Here is a 12,738-nt window from a genome sequence, read left to right as displayed (position 1 = left end):
GTCTTCTGCAACTGGTACTGATGATTTTAATTTAATGCATTTTAAAGTCATAATAATTGCATTTACTCACACTCAAATACTATAGACTCCAACAAATTTCAAACTACGAAATTGAAATTTTTACTGCATGTTCTGGCAATTATGGTTAACAAAACTATAGAGCCTTCTTTTTTTTGGGTAAAGTAATATTTTCAAAATTAAAAAAATAAAATATACTGTTTGCTTACTGAAAAAAATAAAATTTTTAAACTGACTGAATTAAATATTTTCCATACATAAAATTCAAATTATGCAGTTCCTTAAGAACCAAGATAAACACCAGTAGCAGCTTTTAGATTGCTTACAGGCCTTGATTGTTTGGGGAACCACCTCTACAAAATAGGAATTCTGACATCACCATCCTGTACTCTATGCAACACTCAAACTGATATGAACTAAGAACATCTGAAAACCTGCAGCACACTGTCTGGAGAGCAAGACTAATTCAAAAGTACTGGAGAGCAAGAGCACTAATGGCTTCATTGCCAGGTGCCAAGCATTAAACAACAACATATTAATAACAAAAGGTTTCTATATATGAAAAAATAAAGTCTCTTGCTTAAAAAATTTAGAAAATAGAAATTACACCATTTCATCTCTTAACATCTGACAAAGAAATAATTTAGGATTATTTTATATTGCTGCTTGTGACCATCCCTCTTCGTCATAACTCTTCATTTGAACTCTTAGACAATACATTGTATAGTTACAATAAACAATTGAAACTTATTGTTTTTCATTTTTGCAGGCAAGTTGAATTTGGAGCTAAAAAGGTATAAAGAGGCTGAGCTGTGTTACAGAGATTTACTAATGAGAAATCCAGAGAACACAATGTACTATGCTAAACTACAAGAAGCCCAACAGCTGACCACAGGAAGTGAAAAACTAAAAATGTTCTCTGAATTTCAAGAAATATTTCCACGTGCACTAGCACCTAGGCGACTTCCGCTTAATTTTGCTACGGGTATACTGTCATCATAATTTGACTTTCATTAATTACAGTATAATTAATTGTATATATCATATTAAAATATAAATAGAAGCAATTACAGGGTAATGTGCATTTTCCTGCAATTATCAAGTAAAAATGCTATCACATGTATTTACTGTTTTAAACAAAATTGTGTAAATTAAGAAAATGCAAATACTTAGCCACTCATGTCTATAATTAATTATTATTTGTTCATAGTTGTACATATGGGCTATTCCATATGAAATCGATCAGTAAAAAACCTCGCATTTTTTTATACTCCAATTTTTTCCCTATTTATACAAGTTGCTGAGGAGAGTTAATTTAAAAAAATATACTATCGAAAGTCAAACGGTTTTCGTATTATTGAGCGACAAATTTAGCGTATTTTATAAAAACAAGCCTCTTTCAGTGCTCAGAACTCTGGAACCATTTATTGCAGAACATTGAACGAGAGCTTATTTTGAAGCTGACATTTGGTAGGTTATGATAAGAAGTAATCCTTGTTTTTATTGTACACAGAGAGACAGATAATCTGATTTTACTTACTTTTAGGCTTTTTGCCAGTTTGTAAAAATGTAAAATAATATTGAGAAAAAACCTTGCATTATTAAGAGGGATTCGGCATTGTTTGCTTAGTGGTATGGCAATAAGTTTCGAGGATATTAAATAGATTACTTTCACACGCCTAGACTTGAATGGTGCAGTTCCGCACGCACTGGCCGAGAGCTGAAGATAAGCGAGCATAGGGCGTCATTTTACTCCTGTGTTTATGAAAACCTGTGATAAAGCTAGCACAGCCATGCGCTGCTAGACGACACATCACATGTTATGTCTCCTGGCCTTGCTTGTCTTGACTAGCTCCTGCCTCACAGTCAGCTGGTTACTTCACGTGTATACTATTTATTTTTTTTATTTAATATTTTCAATACTTTCTTATCAACATGCCATCAGTAAAAAAGTGTGTTTATTTGTACTTTCAGTGTGGAATCTAACTATAGGCCTATATTTTTTAAATATTTTTTCCTTGGCAAAGGCATTTTAATGAGAAAAAATCTAAATTTCTCCATTTCCATAAAGAGTAAGAAAATCTGTTTATATGTCAATATAAACTTTAACTTCTCAGCATCAAAATAAACCATGATTTTGATCATTGGGTGAAAGGATTTCGGAGCTACAGTAGTTTAAAGTTGCTAATTTTATGAAATTACGATAAATTTAAATATTTTTAATTTAAACACTATGAAGTTCTGATGCCTCAAACTTTGCACAAAGCATTGTATCACAGTTCTCTACGTACAAAAAAAGTTTTATTGTATTTAGAAATTGTAAGGTCAATTTTCTCTATATTCGGTCGATTTGAGATGGAATAGCTCATATTTCTCTTCTCCTCCGTTTTTCTGCCACTATTCTGGTATACTAATGAAACTTGATATATATATATATATAAGTATTTGACGTTTAGCTTTAATGATATAACTTCACTGTTTTGAGCTATAATTTCATACTCGTAAATAGAAATATGAAATTAGAGTATAAAAGAAGTGTTACATTTGCCATGTAAGTGCAATGACATGCAGTATATAAAACCTACAGAAAAAAATATGTCACCCTGTAAAAATTGAGCATACTTGATCAGGTTCTTGAACTGAATATTAAAATATGGTAGAATGAAATGCAGTTATTTGAAAATTTACTGAGATGTCTGATGCATTAATTTGTAATTGTATTATTTTCAGGGGAAGAGTTTAGAATATTGGTTGATAAATATCTCAGGCAAGGCTTACACAAAGGTGTTCCACCTCTGTTTGTTGATCTAAGGTCCCTGTATAAGGACCCAGAAAAGGTGGAGGTTATACAGAAACTGGTCCTACAGTATGTTGATGCCCTTCAGAAAGTTGGGAAGTTCAGTGAAGAAGGTAAATGAAATTTTACATTACCATTTGAAATATCAGTTTTAGAATCCTATAGACGATGTATTGAATTATTATTATCCCTTTTTGGAAAAATGAATTATTCTTATTGAATATATAGCCTACATGGTGTTGGAAGTAGATATATTGATACAACATTCAATCTTTTGTGAGATAGTTGATAAGTAACATTTTAATTTTTTTTAATCCAGTGTGGTATTTAATTTGCTCCATTTACCCAAATGTTCCCATCCGGGACACACTCCGAAGCTGGGTATTGCCCTTAGTATGTTATGAGAGCAAACTACATAGCACCACATGATGATGATTAATGAAGCAATAGAATGATGATAGGAGAAATGGTAGTATCCCGTGAAAATCTACCACCAAGCACAGTCTTTATCCACTACGAATTCCACTTGGACCCACCAGGATTCGAATCTGGGTTACCAGCTTGGACAACCGATACTGTAGCCATTTGGCTAACAGTGCGCCCAACTTGTATACAGTTGAACCCCCTTTTACATTCCCGCATTTAACATTTTGTCTTTGTTCCTTCAATTTTCCTATTATTGTACTGGAAATATATATATATTTTTTCCCACTGTATTTACGCTGTTGTAATTTCAAACTTCTCACAGTTTAACTCAAAATTTTCTCGGGCTTCCAGCCAGGTCATGAGTTGGTGATCCACCGATGTTTCGAGGATGTTCATCTTCCTCATCTTCAGGGTTAAATGATATTTAAGGGTACCCAGCTCCTTAATTTATAGTGCCAGAGGGAGGAGTCAGCCGAGGAGCTGTGCACTGATTGGCTCTTATTAGTGCGGACTGTGGCGTGAACGCGGCCGATGTGTCGTCTTGTTTCGTGCTTTTTGGCTGATTGACCGCGGGTCTCACGATGGGCTTGGCGGACGAGTTCTTATGTGTCCTCCGCTGATGACTGCCCGTTGTCTGGGCGTTGAGAAATTTAATAGCCGGTGCCCATGCCACGCTTAGTTGGAGACCCGAGTCCCAATTCAGGTTACCGCGTTCCGCCGCTATGGCCAGGGTTTCCTATACTCTTCTCTCCCAGTAGCCCGAACACTTCGCCAGAACCTTGGTGTTATTAAAATTAGCCCTATGGCTTTTTTCAATACAATGTTCAGCCAATCCGGATTTTTCGGACTGCATTAATCTGATGCTTCTTTGATGTTCCGAAAGACGCATAGTTATTGTGCGTCCCATCTGTCCAATGTAAGCAGCCTCACATTCACACAGAATGTGGTAGATCCCTGGTAATCTGAGGCCTTGATCGTCTTTTACTGATCTGACCTTACTCCTAATTTTCGGCGGAGGTTTGTGGATTGTTTTTATTCCATGCTTGTAGAGCAGTCTGCTTATCTTTCCCGACAACTTCTCACAGTTTACACCAAACATAGAAAAAGAAAAGATGGTGTCAGTGTGTAAAATTGAACATAATATTGCGACTACCGAGGTAAATTTTGCAATAAATACAGTTAATTTATATAGATTCAAGTATAAAAACGTCTGTGACCACGTATTGTTTTCATGATCACTGATGAGAAACAAACTGTGCAGGGGAGGGCATTCTCGACATCCATCTCCAGAATAGCAGTGCTGGTTCTAGTGGTGGTGATGTTGGTGAAGGATAATACGAGGGGGATCCAGGAAATAACGACCGTTTTGTTGTAATAATTAAAAAAAATATATTTATTTGAAAAAACAAAGTCTGTTACATAACTGAAGCTTCCTTTACTTCTCTACATAATCACCACCTACATTTAAACATTTGTCGTATCTGTTCACTAGCTTTAGAATTCCCGTGTTATACTCCTCTGCCGCCAGTTCATTAAGCCAGGTGTTCACTGTCTTCAACTCTTCATCACTTCCAAAACGCGTACCACCCAGAAAGTCTTTCAACTTAGTGAAAAGGTGAAAATAGCTAGGAGCAAGGTCTGGACTATAGGGTGGATGATCAAAGATTTCCCAACCGAATTGATCCAGCAATTCTCGAGTTGAAGCAGCAGTGTACGGGCGGGCATTGTCGTGAAGAAGCACAACTCCTCTTGAAAGCATTCCTCGCCTCTTGTTTTGGATGGCTCGCCATAGTTTTCGTAAAATCTCACAATAACGATTTGCATTGATCGTAGTGCCTTTTGGCATGAAATCCAGCAAAAGAACACCTTTGTGATCCCAAAAGACAGTAGCCATGACTTTTTGTGTTGAGAGAGTCTGTTTGAATTTTCTCGGTTTCTTGGGTGATGAGGGATGATGCCACTGACGTGATTGGTGCTTGGTCTCTGGGGTGTTGTGAGACACCCAGGTCTCATCACCAGTCACAATTTGATCAAGAAAGGCGTCTCCATCTGTGTGATATCACGTCAAGAATGTCAATGCTGAGGCCATTCTCTGAGTTTTGTGTTGGTCACTCAGTTGCCGTGGAACCTATCGTGCACAGATTTTGTGGTAGCCAAGATGTTGCGACACAATTTCACCAAGCAAAGAACGAGAAATGTCAGGAAAGGCAATATGCAATTCGTCGAGTGATGTGCGCCTGTCTTGCAAGATTCTGTCATTCACTTTAGTCTTCAGGTCTTCTGTGATGAGTGATGGGCGTCCGGGTCGAGTTTCATCGTGGACATTTGTTCGCCCATTGTTGAACATTTCGCACCATTTTCTCACATTTCTTTCATTCATTATAGTATCACCATACACTTCTTTCAATTGCCGGTAAATTTCTGCAGGTTTCAAATGTCGGGCATTCAAAAATCGAATCACACTTCTCACCTCACAGTCGGCGGGTTTATCAATCACGTCGTTCATTTTGAAGTAACACAAAATGCACAATGGCGACTTGTTGCAACCAGTACTCACAACATTATGAGAACACATGTTAAGGAAGCCTGTTGACCTTCAAACAAGGAAGGGGAGTCAGCTGCGCGGCGGGTATGCGCGAACAGTCGTTATTTCCTGGATCCCCCTCGTATTTATGATTATTTATTTTTTTTATAAATTAAATATTTAATATAGTTCTGTGTGTTATAAAAGTTCCAAGCATTGATTACAAGCCATTCTATGTACCACTGAACATTGTATCCTTAATGTTCTTTGTATGCTTAAGCTATTCTCCATAATTTACGCTTTCCCTCAATTTACGCCATTTTTTCAGAGTCCCATGAAAAGTGTAAAAGAGGGTTCAACTGTATGTGATATAGATAGCCAGTTGGTGTTATAAGACGATTCCAAATTATTAACCAATTTCTCAAGTTTTCTGTGGTTATGTTTAAAGTTGAGAACTAAAAGATTCAGGTTGATAATTGGCAGAATTACACCTTCCGACCCATTTCCACAACCTCTGAATTTTTTTTGTTCATGGTAACTGCCATAAGAGACACTTGCTACTTTGAATGAATTTTGTGAATATTTCTTTCAAGAGTTATTATGCTAATTATATAATAATTTATTGACAGATTCAGAAAGCTCACCAAAGGAACCTGCATCTGCATTACTTTGGGCTTATTATTATTTAGCCCAGCACTATGATTTCCTAGGAGACACAGAAAAAGCCTTGTCTTACATTGATGCAGCCATTGATCATACTCCAACATTGATCGAGTTGTTTGTAACCAAGGGTAGAATATATAAGGTAAGGTTATGAATTACATTCAGACTGACATGTTAGATTAAGAGCCACTGTTTATGCTCATAAAATTTATGTTCATATTGAGGACACATGGTAGCGGCATTGCACTACAAGCCAGAAGGTCGTGGGTTCGATTCCCAATAGAATGATGGATGTTTTCCTTTGATCTAATGCTTCCAGCCACACTCTGACACTGGAGTTCTCTCATTCTCTAACAGAAATGAGTATCAGAGTATTGGAAGTGGCTAGCACTTACAACTGACAACATTACTGCTACTTATTGCTGTTTGCCTCGTGGTGAATTGGAAGCCTTAACATTCTACCACCCTAAGGCCCTTTCAGTGCATATAATGAGGCTTTTGCTTTGCTAAAATGATGCAGTAAAATTCCACATAATCAAATATCACTTAACCAAAGTGGTGGAGTAAAAATATATACCGTATTTTTTGGGCCATAACATAAGCTTTGTTTCTTAAAAAATACTCTCTAAAATATTACTATGTGTTATGTTCTGAAGGTCTGTCAGTGCATGCAAATGACCGTATTTTCTCGAATATCCACTTCTGAAAAAAAAAAAGTCTCTAAGATAACTAGAAAAATGGAGTAAACTGTTAAACTGTTAAGATCTAATAAGATTTCTTCTCCCCTTCTTCCCTTTATTTTTGGTGAAACGTGTTTCTTACTTTTTGAATGTACAGTACCTTATTATATGAATATGTTTGGTATTGTTTTCCTTTCAGCAGTACTGATTGTTATTTGTTCTATTGATATTTGTATGTCAGTACGAATATACCAACCGTATTTGTTCCATTGGCATTTGCATGTCATTACGAATATAATGTATTTCATCGCATAATCTTCGCATTTTTAATGACCTTTTTTTCGAGTGAAAATATATGGTGCGACCATTATGTGAAGAATAAATTAAAATGGTAACGCTTGGTCGCATCAACTTTCAGTGATCAGCTTCCATATAACAGGGGTGTATGCAAGCAAGCAGGTCCAAGTTGCTTGATTCGTAACAGAGGAAGGAAAGGGGAACCGGTATTAGTGTGGGATGCTGTAACCTAAACGTGAATAATACTTAAAAAAAAAAAATTAATTACTGTGGTGTTATTGAATTAAAAAGACTTTTTTATTAACTAAAACATTCACTGTTTTGTACCAGTACTTTTGATACACTGAAGTCCATATTATCTGACTACTGGACCAGTCCGCAGAGAATGATTGTTCAAGGCCAAAAAAAAAGTATTTGAACACTAGTAAACAGTTACTCACAACCAGTAATTGTACTGAACTGAAGGCATTTATGACTATTGATTTGGTGCTAACATCTCGCAACTCCACTCCATTCTCTTTCGTCAGCAGGCACTACTGTTTCTCGCACTATTTTGTGCTGCAGTATTGGCGCATTACTTTAAAAATTCTGATCAGTTTGTCTATAAATAAGGGTGCAACCATTACACGATGGCGACGATTATGCAATGAAGTATGGTATGTGGAGTGCATGAAACCTTTATATACATTTGTATACAAACATGTTATTCCATACTGTATGTAAAAATATATTTTGTTTTGCAGCATGGAGGTGATGTAATGGAAGCATACAAATGGTTGGATGAAGCTCAAGGACTTGATACTGCAGATAGATATATAAATTCTAAATGCGCAAAGTATATGCTAAGAGCTAACTTGATCAAAGAAGCTGAAGAAACTTGTTCAAAATTTACTAGAGTAAGTACAAATGAGGTACTATTTGATATCATTGTACAGTACAGAGATGTAGAACTGGGGAAGAGAGGAGTGGAAGCATGGGGAAAGCGTCGGTTCACATTCCACTGGCATTGAATGACATCGCCGTGACACTCCGCAACCAAGTAACACAGACTCTGAATACAAATTCCCTCTACCTACTATCTCAATGATGTGTGGGGTAAAAGGAAGAGATGAGTGATGTATTCCGGCTTGTGACATATACCACATCTGGTGCCCAGTTTTGCATCCCTGGTACAGTATTTGTACCAGGATTTAATCATTTTTTTAAATTACGTAGGCACTTAACTTAAAAACTATCAATTATTGTACCTGCTGACTCAACAAATGTTTGTTGTAAATACATTTTCACTACTTGGAAGATGGATGATACTGATCTGTTCCATGTCTATAACTTAAGGATCAGAAATTGTTAACAAGCCACCAGTGTAGCTCAGGCAGTAGGCGCATTTGTTTACTGATCTGGAGTTGCACTTGAGCATGGCTAATTAGCTGATTGGGTTTTTTCATTGGTTTTCGCTAACTGTAAGGCGAATGTCATCTAATCCCATGGTGAATCGCTTGCCTCATTTTGCCAAATACCATCTCACTATGACCAGTAGTTGATACAGTGTCGTTAATTTGTAGAATTAAAAAAAAGACAATAAGGGATATGTGAACTTCTCTCTCCACTATGTTATCATATCCAGAAATTTCAGTCATATTATTGTTGTTGTTATTGTTATTATTATTATTATTATTATTATTATTATTATTATTATTATTATTATGGTGGTAATAATATTAATTATTCAAACGTCATAATTTTAATGATTTCAGTTAATTTTAGCTCAGATTTTTGATGTTTCAGTTTTATTACTATAATGCAATATTAGTCTTGTAATCATTGCCACATTAAAAATTGAATCCCAATGGAACTTCTTCAGACTTTGCACCAAGTAAAGTTGCCAGAATTCTGTATGTAGGAGAGAAAGAACTTTTTATACACACTGTTGTAAAATCACAAACTAAAATAGTACAAGCTTTATTAATAATGTCACTAACAAGCAAACATTCTAATGGGAGCAGATAAAAAAGTTAAATTGTTTTCTTCCACCATGTTAATAATGTCAAAAGAAGTGCTTATATAAATTTTGGTCACTCAACCGCAATTATAAGTCTGTCCAGAAAGTGATTTTCCCTGAGGCTGTTTACAGAAAAAAAAAAGCACAATTGCATGGAAAGATTTATTGAAACAAATACAGCAATTGTTGCGCTCTTTATCAACATATCTCCCACTGGAATTGAGATATTTGTCATACCATGGGATCATTTTTATATCCCTGTGTCGTAGAAGTCTGCCGTCTGGGATCGGAATCAGCATTTGACAGCCATCTGCACCTCTCTGTCGATCCCTGATATGACAAATGTCTCAGTTCCGGTGGGGAATATTGCTGTCTCTGTTCCAGTATATTTTTCCAATGAAATTGTGTTTTCTTTCTGTTAATGGTTCTTGGCGAACTTATTTTTTTTACGGCCCTCGTAATTGCAGTTGAGTGGCCAGAATTTGTGTAAGCACTTTTTTTGACATTATTAACATAGTGAAAGAAAAAAATTCAACTTTTTTTATCTGCCCCCATCAGAATGTTTGCTTGTAAGAGAAAACTAATTTAATCACTATGCCAACCATTATTCAGACTGACACAACACTAGTATATCACAGAGCTACATACTTTCAAATACGCGTGCTACTTATTGTTGTCAGTAAGTAGACATGTTTGTGAAACACAAATTTCGTTGACTATAGAGTAGTACTTATGTATCATTCATTAGTTTACGCCTTGACCCACCTACAGACAGTTTTAATGACTTTTCACGGCGTAAATCCAGTTGTTTTTTGTTTACCCATAGACATAGTATTCCTAAAAGTTTGTTCTTCCTGCTCTTGCTTTTCACTTGATTTGGAGCTTCTGTGTGTATTCTGTACAGTACATAGCGATTTGAAATAAATACTCACTCTTATGTTAAGAATTCATATTGTGAAATAAATTATGGAGTATAATAATGAAGAGTTTCAGGAAAATGGTGAAGTGCCTAGGTAATATCGTTGTGTGTTTATTTTTATCAGATTATAATGTTAATTTATTTCAGCTTTAAATTATCCATAGATTTATATTAACACTTTTTCATTTATGTAATTTTGCAGGAAGGAGTTTCTGCAATGGAAAATTTAAATGAAATGCAATGTATGTGGTTTCAAACAGAATGTGCCTTGGCTTATCAGAGGCTAGAAAAATGGGGAGAAGCATTAAAGAAATGCCATGAAGTAGACAGAGTAAGTAAAACTTACATAATCTAGTATTTTATGTCTGTAGAATTTACTTATTTCTTACCTCTAATGAAAAGGTGATTTATATTGTAATAGTAAAACCATGAAGGTCCACAGAGGTGGGAGGTTAAGTTTCCCACCTTTTTTAGATGAAGTGTTAGTAGCATTAGGGATGCCAGTTCTACATGCTTGCCACTTTTATTGCGAAAGAAAAGCAACAGTACTCATTTCCTTGTTTGTAGTACATTGCGTCAAATTTAGATTGTTTAATTTTCAATCTGTATTTTAACAGATGACCGAATCTTATAAAATCTGCATGTGATTAGGGAGGCGAACTAAGATATGTACAACATTGTTACTAAAAAAATAGAACTTAGAAAAACCTTTGTATTCCTTGTATAGTATGGAATATTTCTGTTGTTCCAAAGCAAAAGGTGATATGTAGGGATACCACAAAATGGTGAATAAAACTACTGTAATTCGTGAAAAAACCGACGTTATTTAAATGTGTAAATTGTGAAGAAAGTAGGTATTCAAATATGTAAATCGTGAAGAAAAAGTTTGAATTTAAATATGGAAATCACTTTATTGATCATTGCATTCAATAGTACTTCAGTAGCCTATAGTAATTTGATTTTGTCGTTAGTATGGCATGGATCCATTTAAATTTAACCCAGAGAGAATTTCAGCTATTGGAAAAATGCCGATCTTTGACAAGCAAACTGGTATTAATAAGGCTGGTTACACATAAGGTGGAGAAAAGTGTCACGTGAATATCAAAAATATTAGGCCTATGTTCATTTGCATACTATGACGGGCTGTTTGGCTGCCGAATTATCAAAATACATTATTCCTTAGTCTTTGTATCATAGTCTTGCTGAAAATGTGATAAAATATCCTATACACATTTCTTTTTATTGTGTCTGTGTGTAACGAACCTAAGCATTGTGCATGCACGGCACACAGATTTTCATTTTTCATAGCTGAGCAGTCATGCTTTTCCACATGATGAAACATGAAAGACAGACCCATTAATTTCGCACTTATTTTGTATGTTTCATTGTCGAAAATAAAATAATGGAATTTCGTGACTGATGAATATATGATTCAGCGATATTCGTAAAAAAAAATCACGTTTAATGCAAAACATTGCCGAATTTATATAAAACAGAAAAAAACGAGCAAAATTCGCGACACATTGTGATCGTAAAACATGTTTACAGAACGATTCTTGTTCATACATATAAAAATTATAACTCTCTAACTCAATTAGCAGAAATTCGTGAAAAAAAAATCATTTGCGAAAATCAGGTTTCCCTAGTGATATGTCAGTTTTTGCTGAAAAATGAGATTTTGCTATATGTTGTGCATCCTGTGGTATCTTTATTTTGGCAAAAGATAACACGTGTATCTCTATTATTTTTCTCTGTAACTGTTGTTTTGAAAGAAGATTAGTATGATTTTATATACCCGTAGTCATTCAAACTTCAAATGCTCACTTCTGAAAAAACTACAAGAAATGTCTTGGAGCCATATATTTGTAATAGAGACAGGAAATATGGCAAAAATAGTTGCTGAAAACATTCGGAAGCAAATAAATAAAAATTAGAATTGATAACAGAACAATACGAGTTACAATTTCTGTGAACAGATTTATTCCTAAATAGTGTACAAAAGTCTTTCAAAGAACTAACAGTTCGTAGTGTGGTATGGCAAAATTACAGAAAATTCTGATTCTAGAGACCCGTTATAAAGGAAGATTAATGAAGTATGACCCTTGCTTTAGTAAGCAGTTTTATAGATAATTTTGAACAATTTAAGTTACTTAATGTATTTTTATGTCAAGAGATAGAATAAAATAAAATTTTGTACAGACTGATTATTTAGTCCTGACAGCTCAGCGACGCGAAAGAGGGGAAGTAATAGGAGTAGTGGGGAGAGCTCAGGAGTAGAGCGGTCGGTAAAGGAATGCAGTATAGCTTAACTGTACTAGAAACATACAGCTCTACCGCACGCATGACATCCGATCGCTCCGAAGGCAAGCGAGTGACTAACCCAAACACCCCTCGGCGTAACTAAATGGACTTGCC

General features: G+C 35.4%; 1 protein-coding gene across 2 annotated transcripts in view; it reads left to right on the top strand.

Moving 5' to 3' along the window:
- Positions 1-12,738, top strand: part of Naa15-16 (N-alpha-acetyltransferase 15/16) — a 288,951-nt gene that overhangs the window by 12,707 nt on the left and 263,506 nt on the right. For both annotated transcript variants that reach the window (XM_069823091.1, XM_069823090.1), the window contains exons 6-10: positions 788-1,003; positions 2,749-2,928; positions 6,395-6,570; positions 8,149-8,301; positions 10,526-10,654. In XM_069823091.1, the coding sequence (XP_069679192.1) occupies positions 788-1,003; positions 2,749-2,928; positions 6,395-6,570; positions 8,149-8,301; positions 10,526-10,654 (854 nt within the window). The remainder of the gene's footprint in view (positions 1-787; positions 1,004-2,748; positions 2,929-6,394; positions 6,571-8,148; positions 8,302-10,525; positions 10,655-12,738) is intronic.

The sequence above is a fragment of the Periplaneta americana genome, chromosome 4 (genome assembly GCF_040183065.1).
Source record: "Periplaneta americana isolate PAMFEO1 chromosome 4, P.americana_PAMFEO1_priV1, whole genome shotgun sequence".
In the NCBI taxonomy this organism is placed as follows: Eukaryota; Metazoa; Arthropoda; class Insecta; order Blattodea; family Blattidae; genus Periplaneta; species Periplaneta americana.
The sequence above is the reverse complement of the archived record's forward strand: the minus strand, read 5'-3'. Positions and strand labels throughout refer to the sequence as shown.